The 22,045-nt window shown below is 45.6% G+C and overlaps 1 protein-coding gene and 1 long non-coding RNA gene across 3 annotated transcripts; both read left to right on the top strand.

Moving 5' to 3' along the window:
- Window positions 1-3,641: 3,641 nt before the first annotated feature.
- Window positions 3,642-21,402, top strand: LOC122203086 (zinc finger protein 26). Of its 2 annotated transcripts, none has more exons than XM_042909668.1 (5): window positions 3,642-3,911; window positions 4,024-4,076; window positions 13,866-13,992; window positions 14,258-14,353; window positions 19,277-21,402. In XM_042909668.1, the coding sequence occupies exons 2-5, from the start codon at window positions 4,044-4,046 to the stop codon at window positions 20,623-20,625; spliced, it is 1,605 nt and encodes a 534-aa protein (XP_042765602.1). In that variant the 5' UTR covers window positions 3,642-3,911; window positions 4,024-4,043; the 3' UTR covers window positions 20,626-21,402. The 2 variants fall into 2 exon arrangements, with proteins under 2 accessions (XP_042765602.1, XP_042765601.1); XM_042909667.1 differs by having other exon boundaries at window positions 19,274-21,402.
- LOC122203088 lies at window positions 4,083-9,981 on the top strand. The gene is made up of 2 exons (XR_006195076.1): window positions 4,083-5,090; window positions 8,680-9,981. It is a non-coding gene; the product is annotated as an uncharacterized LOC122203088 (long non-coding RNA).
- Window positions 21,403-22,045: the final 643 nt, after the last annotated feature.

Here is a 22,045-nt window from a genome sequence, read left to right as displayed (position 1 = left end):
CCGTCTCTCTCTGCCTCTCCCCCCACTTGTGCTATGTCTCTCTCTATCAAAAATAAATAAAATGTTAAAAAAAATACATATCACAACTAAGTAGAAGGCATTGCAGGACTTTATAAACTAATGTAATTAGTAATGTAATGTAATTATTAAAGATTAAAGGGGGAAACATGCATCATCATCTCAATGGATACTGAAAAATCATTCAATGAAATTCAATCTGGAATGTGTATTTTTAAAGAATTTACTCATACAGGGGAGCCTGGGTGGCTCAGTCGGTTAAGCGTCCAACTCTTGATTTCAGCTCAGGTCGTAATTTCACGGTTCCTGAGTTCAAACCCTGTTTGGGCTCTGCGCTGACATTGCAGAGCGCGGTTGGGGTTCTCTCTCTGCCTCTCTCTCTCTCTCTCTCTCTCTCTCTCTCTCTCTCTCTCTCTCACACACACACACAATAAGTAAACTTAGAAAAAAAAAAAGAACTGTGTTATAGCTACAGTTTTTTTCACATTTAAAATGCTCATAAAATTTCTGTCAAGTAAGAACTCTCAGATATGGGGATGCCTGTGTGGCTCAGTCACTTAAGTGTCTGCCCTCAGCTGAAGGGAGCTGCCTCACCCAGGAGTAACCTCCTTGGGGTCAGCCCATATCCAAAAACTGGTCAATATAAGGTTACAAAGTCCCCACCCCTTTACCTCAATTTTCTTCATCTCTGAACAACCAGTTTCAGAGATTCTATGAAATTAGTTGAGGCCTCTGTTGTGAAAGCATCACTGTTCAACTTTACCCTTCTGTCCAGTCCTGCTTCCCTCATTCCCGCACGGTGGTCGTTCCTGAGAGCAGTCCCTAATACACCACCTGTTTATTATAAAGTCTGTTTCCCGCAAAATTCAACCTACTGCATGTGTATACTTACTGTCCTAACTAGCTTATAAATCTTAGAAAAATAAATTTGTCTCATTCTTTGCTGAGTCCCTTAAGGGAATAGACTTAGATAGTAGATATTCTACAAGAGCACAGTAATAGGAAGATCTAGAAAAGCTAAGACTGAGAAGAAACTATTATGGGGGCGCCTGGCTGGCTCAGTCTGTGGAGCACGTGATTCTTGAAATCAGGCTTGTTGAGTTCAACCGTCATGTTGGGCGTGGAGCCTACCTAAAAAGGAGGAGGAGGAGGAAAGAAAAGAAGAAGAAATGGTGATGTAAAAGACAATTCCAAAAATGAAGAAATAATTATTCTAGGTGTATTCCATATAAATTAACCAACCAATCCAATATCTAATAAGAGCCCATTGTTTCCAAATTTGGCAACAAAAACAAATAAGAGCACTTTTTAAAGTTTATTTATTTTGAGAGAGAGTGTGAGCAGGGGAGAGGCAGAGAGAGAAGGAGACAGAGCCACATTCTGTAAGCATTTATGGGAGAAACAAAGCAGCAATGACAGAAAATCTCATGATCTTGAGTAATTATAACAACACCAAAAAGGCAAATTAAAGTCTCAAAAACCTGGTGAAAGAACAAGTAAATAAGCCAAAAAAAAGCAAAGGATATATTAAAAGTAAAGGCAAACAACCAGACAACACTGGCAAGAACTAAAAGACGGAAAGTAACGGACATCTAGAGAACACACTGTTAGAAAACCACAGGCCCAAAGTGGGGGCACTTGTAATACCTAACCTAATACAGTCCCAACTTCCTAGAAATGCAATCCTAATAGGTCAGCACCAATAAGATAATCTGTCACATAGCCCTTTTCATCCCCCAAAGGAAGAGGAGGTAATCCACAGTAAACATCCTTTGTCCTCAAATGAAGGTGACCTTACCTAAAATAATCTTTTTTGTTTGTTTATGACCTCTTTGTCCTGCCTTTTAAAACCTTTTCCTTTCTGTAGCCATTTGAAGCTCCCCTCTACCTGTTAGATGGAATGTTGCCTGATTCATGAATTGATTAATAAAGCCATTAGATCTTTAAATTTTAGTTGGTTTGATTTTTCTTTAACAACACTATCTAAAGACTGTTAAGCATGCTAATCTTTGTGTGCACATGGCACACTGTCCCGGATAGGTTCTATATTGGACCACAAAGTTAGTCTCAATAGAGTTACAAGGATTGAAATTAAAACAATTAAGACAAAACTCAACATACCAAAAAAGTCTAAACTGATAGAAATACAAATCCTGAGCTCTTTTCTTTTTTTTTTCAACTTTTTTTTTTTTTAACTTATTTTTGGGACAGAGAGAGACAGAGCATGAACGGCGGAGGGGCAGAGAGAGAGGGAGACACAGAATCGGAAACAGGCTCCAGGCTCCGAGCCATCAGCCCAGAGCCCGACGCGGGGCTCGAACTCACGGACCGCGAGATCGTGACCTGGCTGAAGTCGGACGCTTAACCGACTGCGCCACCCAGGCGCCCCTGAGCTCTTTTCTTTATTCCACTTACCTCCAATTTAATCTTCCCTTTCTATCTGAATCCAGAGCCACTCAGTTATAGACTCCTAAAACTGCCAAGCAGATTATATTTTTAGCAAGTCTCAAAAATATATTCTCTGCCTAGTTCTCTGATTGATGTAAATTTTTACCACGTAAAACCTTTCTTAGGCTAGCCTCCAATCCTCCAATCTGGATTGCCATTTTATGTCATGTAAGTAAATGTAAATGCACAGGCTCTAATCCTACAGTCTTCCCTGATCTTTCCATAGGGACTTTAGTCTCTTGCTAATCCAGGTCTCCTTATTCATAATTATGTGCCTACATTTTTGTCTTTATTTCCCTATTTCATTCAAATATTTGTTGAATAGAAAGCTTTTCTTTAAAAAAAAAAAAAAGATTTTCAGGCAGAAAGGCCTTTTAAAATTATGCTGTTCAGGGGTACCTAGGTGGCTCAGTCGGTTAGGCTATGGACTCTGCATTTCAGCTCAGGTCATGAGTTCAGTTTGTGAGTTTGAGCCTTGCATCGGACTCGGGATTCTCTCTCCCCCTCTCTCTGCCCTTCCCATGCTCTCTTTCTCAAAATAAGTAAAATAAACTTAAAAATATGCTATTCATAGTTTTGGGGGGTTTAAATTTTTTTTTTTTTTTTTTGTTAGTGATCTCTATACCCAACGTGGGGCTCGCACTCACAACCCCGAAATCAAGAGTCGCCTGCTCCACCAGGAGCCAGCCAGGAGCCCCATTATAGTTTTATTGTATTGGTATGAGATAATTGTTTGATCTTGGACCAGGAGCCTATTCGTGTCTATTCTTGGTGCCCTTCTATTTCTTTTCACCTACTGTAGTTTCTCTTGTATGGAGTTACTGTGTTATTCAGTGCGCTGCTATTCAAGACTTGTTTTATAACGCTGGGAACGGCAGCTGGTGGCCTTACAAAGTGTCCTTCTCTGCTACGCGTTGGGATCTGAACCCTGTCTTGTTTGAAAGCAGACCTCAGCCAGTCGGTCCCCGCACTGAGGCCGGAACGCAGAGGGGACCGACACTAACCCACCAGGCTTGGTCCGCTGGGCACAGCCGCCTTCTGCTGGAGGCCGGGCCAGTGAACAGGGACCCTCCGCAGAGGATTCTGGGAGATGTAGTTTTCTTCGGGGCCGTTCCTTCAGGTGCATCGACGCATGACGTACTTCCGCTGCGCCGCACCCGCAGCTGTAGTCGGGTACTCTCCTGCAGGGCTGTTTCCGGCTCGGTGTTGGTGGACCGGAGCGGGCCCGGGAGTTGCGAGTTCCCGGGGCCCCGGACCCGCGGAAGCACAGACTTAGCCCTGGCCGGCACGTCCTGTGCAGACCGGGAGCTTGGCCAGCTAAGCCCTACGGTCGGTCTGGGGCGTGGTCGGAGCCAGGCCGGCCTCGGGGGTTCCCGTGTCAGGGCCGCGTCACCGCACAAACTCCTCTCCGACTTCTTCTGCCCGGGGCCCGAGGCCTCGGACGGGTAGGTGACGGGTGCCCGCGGACCCACCTTCTGTGGGGCGGGAGGTCCGTCCTGGGTGGGCGCGGGTGAGACCAGCAGGGAGACCTTCACGGTTCGGTTCTCTGCTCCGCAGTCTGCACGAAACAGCACGGGATGGCCGCCGGGTTCCGGACAGCTTCGTGTTGGGTAAGTAGGGACTTTCTCGTTTTTAAAAAGGTGACTCGGCACTGAGGATGGGCACGTTCATCTTATGGTCACAACCGGGGCCCGAACTCGCGTGTTCCCGCGCTTCACCCCTCCCCGCCCCCTTCTCCCCGTGTCTCTCTGGTCTCTAGAAACGTTCCCTGTTTTCTGGCATTTTGTGTCCGGTGTCCTCTCATTTGAAAGTTATGCTTTATTGCCAGCTGCAGACCCTGAACTTTGGGGGAAATGAGGGTCCTTGTTAAGGGAGCAGGAGGGAGCAGTTTTGGAGCTGGGGAGGGCCAGTGGATCTGGCTGGTGACTAGCCAAGTGATTGATGGAGGGAGCGAGAGGGGACTTGACAGTGATTGCTGAACTTCTGACCTCTTGACAGGGTGGTGATGCTTCCAGTCTTGGGAACGTTATAAGCGACATCCAGGAAAAGAGTGTAGCTTTGTAGGTGTTGAACGTGTGGTGCCTACAGTTGAATCTTAGCTCGAGCGGGAGTTCTCAATTGGAAATGTCCGGATTAAAGGTCCCTATGTTAGTCGGAGCTCAGGATATGATGTCACAGCGCCCTGCAAAGGGCCAAATGGAGCGTTTGTGGCAAAGACCAGGAAGGACTGTAGTGCAGAAGGGCCAGGGAGCAAGAGAGGTGGAAGTTTGGGAGAGTGGCTGTTTCCCTGTGAATTTGAGAAAAGAGATCTTCATAAAAGCCGTGAAATGGAATACTTCAGAGCAGTATTTCATGAGACAAATGGTATCTTTTGGACTTGGATATTTATAAATCCTAAGCAGTTTTTCCCTACCAGAGAGAACGTTGGAATGGTCACTTCCTGAGAGGTAGTGGGAGTGTTGTAAAGTGAATCACATAAGATCGTGGACAGTGGAGCGTAAGGCAAATTACTGACAGCAGAGACCTTTCTCAGGTGGTGTGACACTTCGTGTGTGACAAGAGTTTGGGTGCCAGTAAGAAGGGAGTTCACTGAGGTGGCCTGAGTGATACACTTGACCTTAAAAGTAAGGATATTTTACTTTATTTATTATTATTATTTTTTTAAGTACTGTCTACACCCAATGTAGGGCTCAAACTCACAACTCTTAGATCAAGACTAAGCCAGCCAGGTGCCCCAGGATCCCCAGGATATTTTTATCCTTCTTTTTTTTAAACGTTTATTTATTTTTGAGAGACAGAGAGACAGAGCCCAAGCGGGGGAGGGGCAGAGAGAGAGGTTGACACAGAATCTGAAGCAGGTTCCGGGCTTTTGAGCTGCCAGCACGGAACCGGGCGTGGGGCTCAAACCTATGAACCGCGAGATTATAACCTGAGCCAAAGTCAGGTGCTCAACTGACTGAGCCACCCGGGCGCCCCTAGGATATTTTTATTCTCAGTAACTATATAGGAGCGCCCGGGTGGCTCAGTCGGTGGAGTGTCCAATTCTTGATTTCGGCCCAGGTCATTCCTGGGTTTGTGGGATCTAGTCAGGTCTGCATTGAGCATGGATCCTGCTTGAGATTCTTTCTCCCCCGTCCCTCTCCCTTGCTTGGTCATGTGCACGCTCTCTTGTTCTTTCTTACAAAAACAAACAAACAAAACCATAACCATATAGAAAATACAGTAAGAGAAAACATGTTTACAATAGCAACTAAAAAAAGGTAAAATAAGTGAACGGACTCATACTTTATAAAGAATAAGTAAGTAAACAAGAGTAAATTAAGACTCTTTATTTTTTTAAATGAAGGCTCTAAAACTATTGAATAGTAGTAGGTACCACAGTTGGGTAGGTACTTTGTATGAAATCATGAAAGACTTGTGACGCTGTGAGGCAGGTGTGTCTCCATTCTACAGGTAAGGAAACTGGGAAACCTGTCCATGGTACCAAACTGGTAAAGGATATAAGGGGACCAGGGTTGCAGGGCAGGGACTCAAACAAAGCAGTGTTTTCAGAGTTTGTGCTCTTATTGCCCCTTACATTTTAACGTGAACAGTACTTGCCTGTTTTGAGTGCACGTTTTTTTTTTTGTTTTTAATTTTTTTAATGTTTATTTATTTTTGAGACAGAGAGAGACAGAACGTGAACGGGGGAGGGTCAGAGAGAGGGAGACACAGAATCGGAAACAGGCTCCAGGCTCCGAGCTGTCAGCACAGAGCCCGACGCGGGGCTCGAACCCACGGACCGCGAGATCATGACCTGAGCCGAAGTCGGCCGCCCAACCAACTGAGCCACCCAGGCGCCCCTTGAGTGCACGTTTTGACTTAACAAACATTTATTGACTATTACGCCAGGTAATTTTCTAGGGCATGTAGGGGTGAACAAGATTGTCAGGGTCCGTGATCCCATGCAGGGTGTGGGAGATGGTCAAACATTCCAGAGGAGCATCATAAACAGACAAAACCAGCTGTGAATATCATGCGTGTGAAAGAGAGCGGCTGGGTGGCTACTTTAGATTGGCTTCCTCTCGAGGCAGCGTATAAATAGAATCTGAGTGATAACTTCATGATCATAGGACAGTGGGTGTAGCAGGGGAGGAAGCATTGCAGCCTGGGGTTGCGTTCCAAGCAAGTGGCAGGTGCCTCTGGTGGAAAGCAAGCCCGGGCTGGAGTGGATCGGGTTGGTGCATCAGCCGGGGCCAGATTGTGTAGGGCCCTTTAAGTGAGGGGAAGGATCATGATGGAAAGTCCTAGGAGATTTCATGTTACCTTATGTGATGTTATTATTTTCAAACTGTAGAGAAGTTGCAAGAATAGTATTAAAAACTCCTGTACAGTATTGTATATAAAAAAAAAAAAAAAACCCTTGCCCCAGAATTGTCAACTATTTGCCATATTCAGTCTGTCATTTTCTCTTTTCTTCCTCGTCTGTGTGTATACGCATGTGTACACACGCACACTCATTTTCCTCCCTCCCTCTTTGTTCCAGTTCGTGGCATCACTTCACCTCTGAAAGCCAGCTCTTGCCTACACACCTCATCTTTTTTCCCCAGTCCTCTCTTCCTTCTTTCTTTCCCTCCTCCCTCTTTCTTTTCTTCTTTCTCCTTTCTTTCCCTTCCCTGTTATTTTATTGACACATGTATTCTAGCTTAAAAGTATTGCTTTTCCTCTTTCATATTAAACAATTTTTGATTGCATCCTTTTAGAAAGTGGGATTGTAAGACACAGCCAAACCCCCTTTGGCTTCCTCTTCTGTCAAGTGGTAGTCAGTAGCGGGTGCCCGATCTCAGGGTTGAGTCAGGCCCCATAGTGGTGTGGAGCCTACCTAAAATAAAATTTAAAAAGCTTTATAAAGGGTAGTCAGATTGGGGGCTTCCCATCCAGACTTTCCCTTCCCTTCCCTTCCCTTCCCTTTCCTTTTTTTTTTTTTTAAATGCTTTTTTTATTTTTGAGAGAGAGAGAGAGAGAACGCATGAGTAGGGGAGGTGCAGAGAGGGAGACAGAGGATCCAAAGACAGCAGTGAGCCCGAATTGGGGCTCGAACTCCCGAAGCATGAGATCATGACCTGAGCCGAAGTTGGACACTCAACTGACTGAGCCACCCAGGTGCCCCCAGACCTTTTCTACTGGAAACGTGGTTTTATGTTTTTCTTCTCTTCTGTAAATGGTGCAGTTTGCCATTTCCCCTACATTTGTTTTAGAATTCTTTATGGCAATACATATAGATTGTTGTGTTTCTTTATTCTTTTGAGAGACAAGTATGTTTAAATTTTTAAGAATAATTGATTAAAATTATGATTTTTATGGGTGATGGGGTGGAATGTCAGGTGTGCTTAATTCAACATTTGAAAAGTTTTGTTTCTATATGAATTGCATCATACTGTGTATAATTATATTCCAATTTGAAAAAACGTCACTATGGAATGGACGTACCATATTCTCATTTAGCTATTCTCTTATTGATGGAAATTTAGGTTGTTGAGCGTGTTGCTCTTGCAGACTTTGAAACAGTGAACAACTCTGCACGTGTATGGATGTTCCTATCATTAGTTTTTGGTGACAAATTTGGTACTTCTACATTCTCTTAAAACACAGTGCAGTCACAGGGCGCCTGGGTGGCTCAGTCGGTTGAGTGTCCGACTTCGGCTCAGGTCATGATCTCGCGGTCCGTGGGTTTGAGCCCTGCATCAGACTCTGTGCTGACAGCTCAGAGCCTGGACCCTGCTTCAGATTCTGTGTCTCCTGCTCTCTCTGCATTCTCGCACGCGCTCTTTCCCTCTCTCTCAAAAATAAGTAAACGTATTTTTAAAAATTAAAAAAAAAAAAGCACAATTCAGTTTCTTATAATCATCTTCCCATCCTACTTCCCCTTTCTCTCCTTAGAGGTAATCAATTTGGCGTATATTCTTCTAGATCTTTGTACATACCTTTGTGTATAGCTGTTTATATCCTTAAAACATTTGGTTTATTTGTGTGGGTTATTATTTAAATGGGTTTCACTCTATATAACATTATTTCTGTTTTTTTCCATTAAAAAATATATTTATAGTTGTGTCTGTAATGGTTTTATACATATTTATCCCTGTGTGACTTCTGACTTTTTTTTTCTTTAATTGAGTTCTAACTTAATGATAGTAAAATGCATAAATCTTAAATAGACTATTTATATTCTTTTAGGTTTCTGGACCCAATTCCAACGAGAGGGGTGGGGGTGCAGTTCCCCTACATACAACAGCAAGCAACTCTTGGACACCAGCAGGTTGTCTGAGAATTCAACTTAATTCCAGCACTGTCTGCCCAGAGATGGCACTAGATTTCACAAGCTGAGGGCTCAGTCCCACCAGACTGCCCTTCTTCCCCCAAGCTCAGCCACAGGTTTCAAGGCCCAGGCTGTTGTTACCAGGGTTACAGATGGGAAGTTTCAAAGACTTGCTCCTTAGGTTCAGTTAATTTGCTGGAATAGCTCACAGAACTCAGGGAAACACTTAATTTACATTCACCCGTCTATTAAAGGATATGGTAAAGAACACCAAATCAACAGCCAGAGTTAGAAGCGCACATGGGGAAAGGGCTTGGAGCCTCCGCGCCCTCCCAGGTGCGCCAGTCTCCCCTCTCCACGTCTTCAATCTGGAAGCTCTCCGAATCCAGGCCTTTTGGTTTTTAGGGAGGCTTCGCTGCATTGGTGTGATTGATTAAATCATTGACTGCTGGTGATTGATTCAACCTCTAGCCCCCCTCCCCTCCTTGGAGACTGGGCAGAAGTGGGGGGGCACTCTCCCATCAACCAGCTGCCCATCTGTAGGTTACCTAAGGGTTTCCTAAAGTTGCCGCATTAACATAACAAAAGATACCTTAATCACACTTATCAGGGAATTTCCAAGGGTTTTAGGAGCTGTGAGCCAGGAACCCTTGGATGAAGACCAAATACATGTGAGAAATATGTTTTGAACATTTGAATGACCAGATACTTTTACAAATCACAAGACTGAAGCATACACTGAAGACAAATCAAAATCAAAATAAAGATTTCCGACCCCCTAGCAGGTTCCGTTGTGTTTCCTATCACCACTGCCCCACCCCCCAGGGGCCACTTCTTTTTTTTCTGTTACACCGTAAAGCTTGCCTTTTTTTTTTTTTTTAAACTTAATGTAATTGGAATTCTAAGTGTCTGGGGTTATGTGTCAAGGAGTAAAATTCCTATCTACTTTTAGCTGAATTCTGAATTTTAAGTGTTGGATTCTACTATATTACTTTGTTTCATCTATTAAAATGATTGGTTGGCTGTTCTCCATGAATATACTAGTGTGACTTCACAGATAGATTTTTGTGGGGTTTTTGTTAATTTTGGATTGTCCCTTAATTTTTTGGATAAATTTCCTCGTCCTAGTGCTATGTGTGTGTGTACAGGCCTTGTTACTTTACTAGGATTTTTATCCAGATATTTTGATCAGAGTTAATAATAAATGAGTTAACACTACAGTCTGTGCTGTACTTGCCTGGTTTTGTCTGTGGGGTTTTGTGTAAGTTTGTGTGATATACTGTGTGGGCATCCCATGGTTTCCTGGCTCAACATCAGTTAGACATTTTGGGAATTTTATGTTCTTTCCATGTTGGTAGAACTTACTTAAATGTAGTGTGGGTCCATTGCCTTTCTGGAGAGGGTATACCTTTGTGGGGTTTTTTGGGGTTTTTTTTTGGTTTTATTTTTTTTAGTGTGTTTTATTTTTTATTTTTTGAGAGAGACAGAATGCGAGCAGGGGAAGGACAGAGAGAGAGGGAGACAGAGAATCCGAAGCAGGCTTTAGGCTCTGAGCTGTCAGCACAGACCCCAATGCAGGGCTCGAACCCACAAACCATGAGATCATGACCTGGGCTGAAGCCGGACACTTAACCAACTGAGCCACCCAGGTGCCCCAAGAGGGTATGCCTTTGATTGCTACTTATTTATTTAGTTTTTAATTTTAATTTTTTTTTTTAAAGATTTTAATGTAACCTCTGTACCCAACATGGGGCTCGAACTCCTAACCCTCAGATCAAGAGTCGCATGCTCTTCTGACTGAGCCAGCCAGCGTCCCACTACTTATTTTGTGACCATTGATTAGTCAAGCTTGCTTTTTAAATTATTTCTGGGCCAATTTTGGTTACTTTTACTTTTTTAAAACAATTACTTAAATCCACGTTTTTTACAGATTACTTTTACTTTCTTAGAGGATTTTTGCTTCTTAAGTTTTCAAATTTATTGGAACAAATTTGTAAATATAGTTAGGTCTGCCACCATGTTTGCTTTAGAAATGTGAATTCAGCACAGTTGGTACCGTAGGGAACAGCGTGAACTTTCTGTCTGACTTCAGACAGGCCTCTTTCCACTATTTTATGATCAGCTGCAGCCCCTCTGACATCCAAACACCAGGTCTTGCAAAGTGAAGTGCTATATTGTCATTTTATATATTTCTTAAATAAAAGAAATATTTTTATATATTTCATAAATGTTGTCATTTTATATATTTTATATATTTCATAAAACTTCTGTTTTTGGTAGGTTCCTGGTGTTCATTTTTATGTGTTGCTGACAAAGGTGTTGTGCCCCAACCCCATTCTCCCCATAATCCCCGTGAGTTTGCTGTGTGACTTTGCATAGTGATGATTTTTTGCAGCATACCTGTCACATTATGGTAGAATTGCCTCTGTATAATAATCTCATGAATTTAACAGTCTCAGAGTTATGGACTCTGTCCTGGTCATAATAGTTTTCTTTTTTTTAATTCCTGCGTTTCTTGACCAGGCTTGGCCAATAAAAGCTTTTTAAAATAGTTTCTTTGTATTTTATTTTTATTCTCATCAAGCTCAAAATATAGTAAAAAGCTTAAAATAAGCCTCGTGGCTTGCCTCCACTCTCTGCTCTGCACCTTTTTTCTTCCATCCTGTGCCCACACTCAGCCATTTGGTCCCTGTTCACTCTTGTGCCCCTGCTGTAGCTTTTACACAGTCACATTGGTGTGCGTTGCTTTGGTTTCTCCTCCGCCATAAAGTTGCTGGCTTGATGAGTGGCCTGGGCTTGATCTGGATGCAGGAAGTCGCGGCCTCATTTTTCTCCATCACAACCTCAGATATGCCTGTCAACTCTCCCTGTCCTTGGCTCCGGCGGTTGTGTCGGCGAGCATTCATGATTCTCTGGTCACTTTCAGATATTGGAGAGTCCAGTCTATGCTCTATTCCCGCCTCCTCTCCTCGCCGGACTTAGGCTGCGGAGGAGAGATGGGAGGGCTCATCTCTTTACTCCCACTTCCTGTGGAGGCTCCTCCTGGGTTGGGAAGATCAGTGCTGAGGCCAGAGAAGCTCCTGTTGTCAGGTGGTCCGTGCCCAGCACCAACACGGTTGCTTGGAGCCTGAGACGGGCCCCGCCCTGTATTTCCATGTTGTGAAGCGATTCTCTGTCGCTCACCTCTGCAAGTTCCCCCAGAATTCACTGTCTCTTCCCACTGCAGGGTCTTCCTGCAGGCAGCGCTGTTGGGTTGGGATCCTGTCAAGGGGGATCAAGTTCAGGAATCTTTGGGTGTCACTTCACTGCCTTTGCAGAGTGCTCCAGAATCCTCATCTTCAGGAATTCCCAGAGTGCAATGTACCAGATTCCTGCTTTACTGAAATCCCTGAACACAGACCAGTTCCTTCTGACTGGGCTCAGTGGACATCCACACTGCCTCTTCCTTCCCTCCCTTCCCCCAGTGGCCTGCTTCAGGGAATTGTGTCCGGCTGCTTCTCCAGCCTCTCGTTCCCCTCATTTCTTCTCCCTCAGGCATCCTCGCCTTGTTAAAGGGCCGCGTCCTTGCCGTCCTCCTCAGCACCCTTCTCTGTTGGCCATGTCATACCCACCAGGATGTCATCTGGCTCTGTTCTCACTTGATGCCCAGAACCCAACCACTGCTTATTACTCCAGTGCTCTCACTCTGGCACCAGCCACCTTCATGGCTCCCAGATCCAGGACCCTCCCTCCTCCGTGGCAGGAAGAATGCTGTCAGGTGTGAGTCAGACCACTCTGCTCTTGTCTGAGGCCTTCTGACGGCCCCTCCTCTCTTGGAATGGAACCCCAAGACCTTCCCATTCCCTTTGAGCCATGCAGGACTGTGTCTTAGTTTTCATGTAGCCTGGAGGGCTCTTCCTGCAGAAATCTTGACATTCCTTCCTACATCGCTTGGGTTTCTGCCAAATGTTGCCTCACTGGAGGGCTCCCTGATCACTCCATCTTCCTATGCCTGCTTCCTGAACTCTGTCCCCTTACCCTGCTTGAGTCTTGGCAGAGCGCCGTCCCCACCTGCTTGGTGGGTAGTTACAGGTTTACTGTCACCTCCCCCTGAAGGAACAGAAACCCAATGTGCATTGCTGAGCCCCCAGCACCTGGGACAATCCTGGCACTGTCGGTGACTCATAAATGCTTGTTGAACGATCAGTACTTTTTTGGTCCCATGAAAGGATTTATTACGAGCCTACTGGGTAGTTCGCGCTTACGGCTCACACAGAACTGCCAGCCCACCCCCACCCACAGTGGCTCTCCATCGTCTTCAGCTCTGCAACACGAGCTCCAGGCCCAGAGTCTGCTGGAGGGAACCCTGCTTGGCCTCAGTAATGGATCCCTTCTTTTTTTAATCCAAAAAATTTTTAATTTTTTTTTTTTTTGAGACAGAGCACGAATGGGGGAGGGGCAGAGAGAGAGGGAGACCAAATCTGAAGCAGGATCCAGGCTCTGGGCGGTCAGCAGAGAGTACGACATGGGGCTCGAACTCACAAACTGTGAAATCACGACCTGAGCCGCTGAAGTTGGATGCTTAACCAATGGAGCCACCCACGTGCTGCTGGGCCCCTTGTTTTTTAATTTATGTATTTATGTATTTATTTATTTAATTTTTTTTATGGTGCCAGGCTCTCACGCCCTCTGAGACTCAAGATGGGTTGAGGAGCTGTGAAGATGACAGCTACTTTGGAGGGTAGCCCTTCCCATGTGTTTAGAATTGTTCTCTCCATTCCTGGGCAAAATGTATCCTGGATAATTTTTTTTTATCAAAGATTTGAAACACCTGTTTCATATGCATGTATAGATGTTTATTTCCCTCTACAAGACTGAGAGCTTCTTGAAGGCGGAAGCTGGTTGTGTTCATCCTGATATTTTCAGGATCAAAAACAGTATTTTGAACATGGAAGCTCAAACATTTTTTTGTTTTGGTTTGCTTTTATTCTAAAAGCCTGTGCTGAACTGGGCACAGGAGGCAGTCAGTCTATGGAGGAACATTTCTCCTTTTCCGGCTCCTGTACATCTGTCCACATCACCTAATGCGGTGGCGTCCGATTGAATGGGATGTATATTATTACAGGGGTTGTTGTCATTCAAGGATGTATCTGTGGAGTTCACCCGGGATGAGTGGCAGTTACTGGACTCTGCGCAGAAGTACCTGTACAGGGATGTGATACTGGAGAACTATAGCCACCTGGTGTCTGTGGGTAAGTGCGGCTTCTTCGTTGAACTCCGATCACGAATTATAAATTGCCATCCTTTTTTCTTTTCTTTATCTACCCTGAGGTCTCTAAAGTACTTAATGATTATGCACTTGAGCTTTGGAGGTCAAAGGCTCCTAGTCCCTATTTGGCCCTCATCTCCTAATTGTAATCTTCCCCCCAAGTGCAAGTGAGCAGTTTCACTTTGTAGTTCCAGACCCCTGAGTTCCTAGCAGCTCGGCCCACATCCTCTGTGATTTTCCATCAACAGGGTATCATGGTACCAAACCTGATTTAATCTTCAAGTTGGAGCAAGGAGAGGAGCCGTGGATAATAAATGCCAAAGTTTCCCGTCAGAGCTGTCCAGGTGGGTGAGTGGGAACCAGGAAGGTGTGGGTGGGGGTGTGAAGCACGGCTTGCACTTAGGCCGTGTTGTGCGGAAACTTTCCTTTGAGGCCCTTGAACCATGGGGGGCGCTCGGGACGGGCCCACAAGCCAGCTCCTCGGGAAAGGAAGGGACCATCGCTCTGTCCACGTGTGGGTTTTTGTCTCTAGCTCTGAGGGGCAGGCACACCCTTCCTGTCTGCGCTCTGCTCAGATGCTTTCTGGGTTAGTTTCCTTCCCCCCGTGGTCCAGGGCCGCCTCAGCCATCCCAGCCTCTGAACAGTCCTCTCTCCTCTCCTTTTGTGTGGCTTCGTGCCCTCTGCTCTCCTTATGTGTACTTCCTCTCTTCCTTCCACAGATGAAGCCCTCAGTCTTTTCGTCCTTTGCTCAGCATCATTGTGTTGCGTTATTTCAGCGCTTCCTTTTCTCAAACTGGTCACCTACAACTGTTGCTTTCTTGGGCACTTTTCTTAAAAGGATTCCAAAACCTACCACGGACTCACCTGTGTCATTAAGTGATTTTGTCACCTTACATTTCCTGGCTCCTTACTCTTCCCTTCGGAGTCGTACAGAGTTTCCCAAATTTACCTGTTCTTTCCCGCCGATATTGTAACGACTGAAAGTCTCTTGCGCTCTGAGGATTTAAGCTTTCTTTCCCCCGTGTTGTAGCATCCTGTGGACATCCTTGTCCTCTTTCTCCCGCCCTCTCGTCCTGGCTATAAATGCTCATAAGAGAGCCGGGCTTCCTCACTCATTCTCAGCAGCAGAACTGGGAAAGAACGCTTCTCCTGTGCCTTCCTCACTTTGATTACTGCTGCTGTTGCACTTGAGCTACCACGACCCGGCTCTGCAGGCTCTCCTTGGGTGCCCCGTCTCCCTTCTCCTTTGCTAATATCGGTTCTGCTTCTGTTTTTGCTAGTAGTTGAACCTTTGGTGGTGTCTCCGTAGCTCCTATGTCCTCAGTTGTCACCCAGACAGGATCCGTATTTTCCCAGGCGTGGACAGCTCAGATTCTTAGCCATATTTGAGAACTCTAGTCTTTTCTTTAGCTGTTCCTGCTGTAGCTATTTTCATAAACGTCCCTGTCACTAGTTTGAAGAAATACACAAGTATCTTACATCCCAGATTCAACCTGAGTAAACATTAAAGAATTTATAGTTTCAAGTGGCGCTTGTCTGGCACAGGATGGCAGCTCCACAGTGGCTCAGCGCAGAAGCTCGGTGATGTCAGGGACCAAGGTGCCACGTGTGTCCCTTTCTCACCCTCAGATGTTATACTTTTCTTCTGCCCAGGTGGGTACCTTCGTGCCGGGCATCACATGAAGACACAGTCACTGGATAAGCCCTGGTTTTTTCCAGAAAATCCCTTTCATCAGTCCCCAGAATTTTTCTCAAAGCCTGCCGGCATGTTTTCTTACAGTTGACACGCCAGTGTCTGAACTAGCCGGGGGGCGGGGGCGGAGCTTGGTGGAGCCCCACGTGGGCCCTGTCCTCCCCAGTCAGGGCTGGTGCTCGGGAGGAGGGCAGTCCCGTCGGGAGTGGAGTGAACAGTGTGTGCTAGGGTCCTGCCTCTGGGTTTTCATCACACTGCGCTTCTTGCCACCCGGACGCCTTTAAATGTGCAAATGTGAACACGACACACGGTCATCGCTTCTCCGGGGAGCGGTACATGTTCTTGTCCTGGACCTGAGTCCAGTCCCAAGCCCAGAATTTCTTGAGATGTGTGTGGTATCAGCAGACAGGTGTGGCTGTGGCCTCACGATCTGAAGTGATGGGGTGAAAAGATCGACGGTCTGTTCTAGACACATGCAGTAGTGGGGAAGGAACTGGAAGCTATGGTAAAAGCTTCTCTTTCCAGAGGGGTGGATGAGGGATGGCAGTCATCACTGGTCTGTCGCACACTCTCCTCCTTGGGAAAAAGTTCAAGGAGGACTTCTTGCCCTGGCATTGGTGTAATTTCCCTGTTCAGTCTTCTCTTTTTGTGCTGTGCAGCCCCTGGTGAGATAAGGCTTGGGGAGAATGGCCCGTGTCTGTTGGTGCAGATTTGGGGGTATTTAGGGCTAAAAAAATCATAGGCTGTTATCAGATCAGGCTCAGGTTCCCTTCAAAACTTCACAAGTGTCCGGTTAGTTTTTTTTTTTTTCCCTGACTAATTCTGTTAAGCCAGTAACAACAACCAAAAATTGTCCGGACGTGTCTTCAAGCCTGAGAAGTCCTCTCTTCTAGCCACTGGTCTTGGTATTATCACCCCATCCCCCCATTCTTGAGTTTAGTGGGCCCGCTTTGAGGTACAAACCATACTCCAAATTGTTTCCACGTGAACAGGGAGAGAGGGTTTAGCAGGAGGTCCTCAGGAAGCAGGAGAGCTCCTGATGATTCCACGGTGTGAAGCTGTCGTGGGATGATGAGGCTGTACCCCGATGAGTGCTCGACCCACACCTGCCACTTCTTTCCAGGCGCCCTGTGTGGACATCACACTCACCATGGCGTGACTGGGCCTCATCGCTGTGCGGCCTTCAGTGTCATCCGCTCCAGGGCTGTTTTGGTACCCCTGCCCTGGGGGGTCCTGTCCATCACAGCATGGAGATCAGCCCCCTCTTCACTGAGCACTGACCTGTGGTCCGTGTGCCTGCTTACTGTCTCCATTTGGATATTTGACTGGGATCGTTAGTGTAGTAAGATCCAAAACAAAGTCCTTCGTTTTTCCTCCAAACATGGGTCTCTCAGTGTTTTCCCTCTGCAAGGGCAGCACCCCGTTTCTCAAGCCTACAATCTGGCGTTAGTAAAGCGTCCCCTTCTCAGCTTCTCCTTCATCTGGTCCTTTGGTAGGTTTTCTTGGTTCTGTCTCCGTGTATGTTGCACATTTGCTCAGCTCCAGAGCTCAGTCTGAGCCACTATCAACGTCTTCCTGCCTTACTGCGGCGGCTTTCTCGTTGGTCTGTCAGCCCTTCTCTTCATTTTTTCTTTTTTAATTTTTTTTTTAACGTTTATTTATTTTTGAGACAGAGAGAGACAGAGTATGAACGGGGGAGGGGCAGAGAGAGAGGGAGACACAGAGTCAGAAGCAGGCTCCAGGCTCTGGGCCATCATCAGCCCAGAGCCCGACGCGGGGCTTGAACTCACGGACCGCGAGATCGTGACCCGAGCTGAAGTCGGACGCTTAACCGACTGAGCCACCCAGGCGCCCCCCCTTCATTTTTTACTTCACAGCCAAACATCTTTTAAAAGCATGACATGAAAGGGGGGCCTGGGTAGCTCAGTCAGTTAAGTGTCCAACTGGTAATTTCAGCTCAGGTCGTGATCTCAGGGTCATGAGATTGAGGCCTGTGTCATGTGGAGGATTCTCTCGCCCTCTCGCCCTCTCTCCCTCCCTCCCTCTCTCCCTCTCTCCCCCCCTCCCCCCATCCTCTCCCCTCTGCCCTTCTCCCGCTCTCACACATGCTCTCTCCCCCAAAAAATGTTTCAAAACATGTTTTCTGGAAAAAAAAAAAAAAAAAAAAACAGGGGCGAGTCGGTTAAGCATCCAACTCTTGATTTCGGCTCAGGTCATGATCTCACGGTTCGTGGGTTCGAGCCCCACATCAGGCTCTGTGCTGACAGCTCAGAGCCTTCTTTGGATTCCGTGTCTCCCTCTTTCTCTGTCGCTCCCCCACACGCACACTCTCTCTCTCTCATAGATACATATACTTAAAAGCAGAACACGAATCAAGATGTTCTCTAATTAAAACCCCTTGGTAAGATGAAAACTTTTTGTCATGGCCTTGCCTGTTTGGTTCCTGCCTCACTCTATTCATTCAGTGGGCTTTGACTATCCTGACCTCTTTCTATTTCTTTTTTTTTTTTTTTAATTTTTATTTAAAGAAGGCACATGCAACATGGGGCTTGAACTCACAACCCTGAGATCAAGAGTCTCATGCTCTACTGAGTGAGCCAGCCAGGTGCCCCATTTTTTCTGTTCCTTAACTGTGCAAGCAGGTTCCCTTCTCAAGAACTTTGTATGTGCTTTTCCTTCGGTTTGAAATGCTCTTGCTTTTATTTTCGTGTGGCTAACTCAATCTTCTATTTTTTTTTAATTTTCACTTTTTCTAAACATTTATTTTTGAAAGAGAGAGTGTGAGTGGGGGAGGGGCAGGAAGAGAGGGGGACAGAGGATCTGAAATGGGCTCTGCGCCGACAGCAGAGAGTCTGACGCAGGGCTCCAACTCATGAACTGTGAGATCATGACCTGGGCCCAAGCTGGACACTCAACCACCCAGGAGCCCTGCTAACTCGCCTTTTAGTGTCTCGTTGTACCTGTCTGAATATTATACCCTAGTTACTCTGTATTGTCTCAGTTCACTTTTTGAGTAATAAGCATCTGTAATAATGACATTTCGATATCAGGTAAATGACATTGGCTCCTAAGTGCAGGCTAAGCTTTGTAAGCCTCTGTTTTAAAAGCCATTTTGGGGGCACCTGGGTGGCTCAGTCGGTTAAGTGTCTGACCCTTGGTTTTGGCTCAGGTCGTGATCTCGAGGTTCATGAATTTGAGCCCCACGTTGGGCTCTGCACTGACAGTGCAGAGCCTGCTTGGGATTCTTTTCCCTCTCTCTGCCCCTCCCCTGCTCACCTGCTCATGTTCTCTCTCTCTCTCTCTCTCTCTCTCTCTCAAAACAAATAAACTTAAAAAACCATTTTTAATCACTGCTAATTTGCCACCCGTATTTCCGTAATGGGCTTGGTTTGACGTCGTTCCTCGTGCTCCCCAGCTCAGAAAGAAGGCATGTACACTTGGCCAGTATTTCTTTCGAACCAGTGTCTGAGGTCTGTTATCAAAAAAAGACTCATTATGTGGCAGTTTTAAAACTAATTTGATATCAGCTACATGTGATGATTAAAAAAATATATATGTATTTTTTTCTTAGAAGATTGGAAAGAATGGTACCAGAAAAATCCAGATGAGCTTGAAAATGTTGAGAGAACTTATGCTTGTAGTGCATTTGGAAAACTTAATCTGAGCAGAACCCATGTTTCTTCAAGACAGAGAATCCATAAGTATAACACACATGGAAGAGGTTTGACGCAAAACTCAGGTTCAACCAGAAACTGCCTGAGAAAAAATCCTGATAAGTTTCATGGATACGAAGAATCATATTTTCTTAAGCATCAAAGAGCTCACAGTATAGAAAAAAACTGCGTGTGTAACGAATGTGGGAAAGCTTTTCGTTGTAAATCACAGCTGATCGTCCATCTGAGAATTCATACGGGAGAGAGGCCTTACGAATGCACGAAATGTGAAAGGGCGTTCAGTGCGAAGTCAAACCTCAATGCTCACCAGAGGGTCCACACGGGAGAGAAGCCCTACTCCTGCAGCGAGTGCGGGAAAGTTTTCTCTTTCAGGTCACAGCTCATCGTCCATCAGGAGATTCACACGGGAGGGAAACCTTACGGCTGCAGTGATTGTGGGAAAGCCTATAGCTGGAAATCACAGCTCATTTTACACCAGAGAAGCCACACAGGAGTGAAACCTTATGAGTGTGGCGAGTGTGGGAAAGCCTTTAGTCTGAAGTCCCCGTTTGTTGTACACCAGAGGACTCACACGGGAGTGAAGCCCCATAAGTGCAGCGAATGTGGGAAAGCCTTTAGGAGCAAGTCCTACCTCCTGGTTCACATCAGGATGCACACAGGCGAGAAACCTTACCAGTGCGGTGATTGTGGGAAAGCCTTCAATATGAAGACACAACTTGTTGTTCACCAGGGAATCCACACGGGAAATAATCCTTATCAGTGCGGTGAATGCGGGAAAGCCTTCGGTAGGAAGGAGCAGCTCACTGCGCATCTGAGAGCACATGCCGGGGAGAAGCCCTACGGGTGCAGTGAGTGCGGGAAGGCTTTCAGCAGTAAATCCTACCTCGTTATACACAGGAGAACACACACAGGAGAGAGACCCTATGAATGTAGTTTCTGTGAGAGAGCCTTTTGTGGGAAATCACAGCTAATTATACACCAGAGGACTCACTCGACAGAGAAGCCCTACGAATGCAGCGAATGTGAGAAAGCCTATCCTAGGAAGGCTTCACTTCAGATACACCAGAAGACTCATTCAGGAGAGAAACCTTTTAAATGTAGTGAATGTGGGAAGGCTTTCACCCAGAAGTCGTCCCTCAGTGAACATCAGAGAGTTCATACAGGAGAGAAACCGTGGAAATGCTCCGAATGCGGGAAGTCCTTCTGTTGGAATTCAGGGCTTCGTATACATCGAAAAACTCACAAGTGAGAAATTGAAGTGAAGTAGATGTTAGAAACTCTCTCATAGAAGTTGATCCTCAGGAGACTAAATGATAATATGGGCGGGATGCACCAAGCGGGAAGTCCTAAAAATACACTCCTGCCGATTGAGTCCGAGAGAGACGGTCATATTTGGAAGAATGGGCAAAAGCTTTGAGAAGTAAGGCCTACAAGTCTCTGTAGACAAGAACTGAAGGAGTGAGGAACAGTGACATCAGATGCGGTGGTGTCATTATGAAGATAAAATTCAGAGAATTCGTATTTAAAACCTTCTAAATTTAATAAATTGGAAAAGCATTGTCCCATAGAAAATGTTATATGTGGAGAGTCACAGTCCAGATTTGAAGCTATGTTTTAGATTGAAGAAAACCTCGATTATAAATGGTAGATTTTTTCATGGTGGAGTATAAAGTTGATTTTTATTTTGATATGTAAATAAAGCGGTGGAGGAAAATGGCAAGGAACATATTCTGAGGGTTGAGAGATATTTAGTGTGACTTTCCTGAGTAACACTGAATAGCATTTTTAAAAATTTTTGGTATTTTATTTTTTAACGTAACTTGTTAGACATATATTTGGTAGCTTGTGGAATAACATCCCCCCGATATTCTCCATATTAAATGCTAAATATCAGTATTGTCTCTTCATTTCTTAGCAATATAACAGAAATAATGTTGGTTTTAATAATGAAAAGATACTGCTCCCTAAATGAGTTGACTCACTCACCGATCTACGTAAGTGGGTCTGGCAGTTATTACGCGGCTGCTGCATAAGAGAACTCATTGGAACGAACGTGGATTATATGTTAGCAGTGCGGGGTCTGTTCACGGGTAAGAGCACAACTAGTTTTCTCTGCAGAAGCACCTCTCGTGCGCGTTGTCCGGTTGGCGTCTTTCCGGGCATCTGTTCATCAGCCATTGCTGGGTCTTTGCTAGATTTTGAGCCTCAGATTCAGCGTCACATGAACCAGAAGGGAAGTGTGGGAACTCACTTACTCTTGCCCCAGAATTGAGACCATCAATTCCTCCTGCCCTCCTGGTTTCCCAGAATAACTCTGGGTGCTGTCTCTCTTTGCACCTGCTTTGCTGGCCTGTGTGCTTCCTCCTCTCCAGTAAAAGTGTTTTTTTTCTGCTAAAGTTAAAAAGAGTTAATTTTTTTTTAAGTTTATTCATTCATTTTGAGAGAGAGCAGAAGCACAAGTGGGGAGGGGCAGAAGAGAGGAAAGAGCAAGAATCCCAGGGAGTCTCCACAGTGCCAGTGCAGAGCCTGACATGGAGCTTGAACTCAGGAACCGAGAGATCATGACCTGAGCCGAAGTCAGACACTCAACCGACTGAGCCACCCAGATGCCCTATTTCTTTTTTTCAATATTTATTTATCTTGAGAGAGTGAGAGGTTGTGAGTGGGGG

This window comes from Panthera leo, chromosome D3 (genome assembly GCF_018350215.1).
Source record: "Panthera leo isolate Ple1 chromosome D3, P.leo_Ple1_pat1.1, whole genome shotgun sequence".
Lineage (NCBI taxonomy): Eukaryota > Metazoa > Chordata > Mammalia > Carnivora > Felidae > Panthera > Panthera leo.
This window is presented reverse-complemented; position numbering and strand designations above follow the sequence as displayed.

Excerpts from the sequence above, each read along its gene's own strand:
- LOC122203086 (XM_042909667.1), top strand. The coding sequence starts at position 4,044 with ATGGCCGCCGGGTTCCGGACAGCTTCGTGTTGG. Across the intron at positions 4,077-13,865 it reads TCCGGACAGCTTCGTGTTGG|GGGTTGTTGTCATTCAAGGA; the intron begins GTAAGTAGGGAC and ends ATATTATTACAG. Across the intron at positions 14,354-19,273 it reads TTCCCGTCAGAGCTGTCCAG|AAGATTGGAAAGAATGGTAC; the intron begins GTGGGTGAGTGG and ends TTTTTTTCTTAG.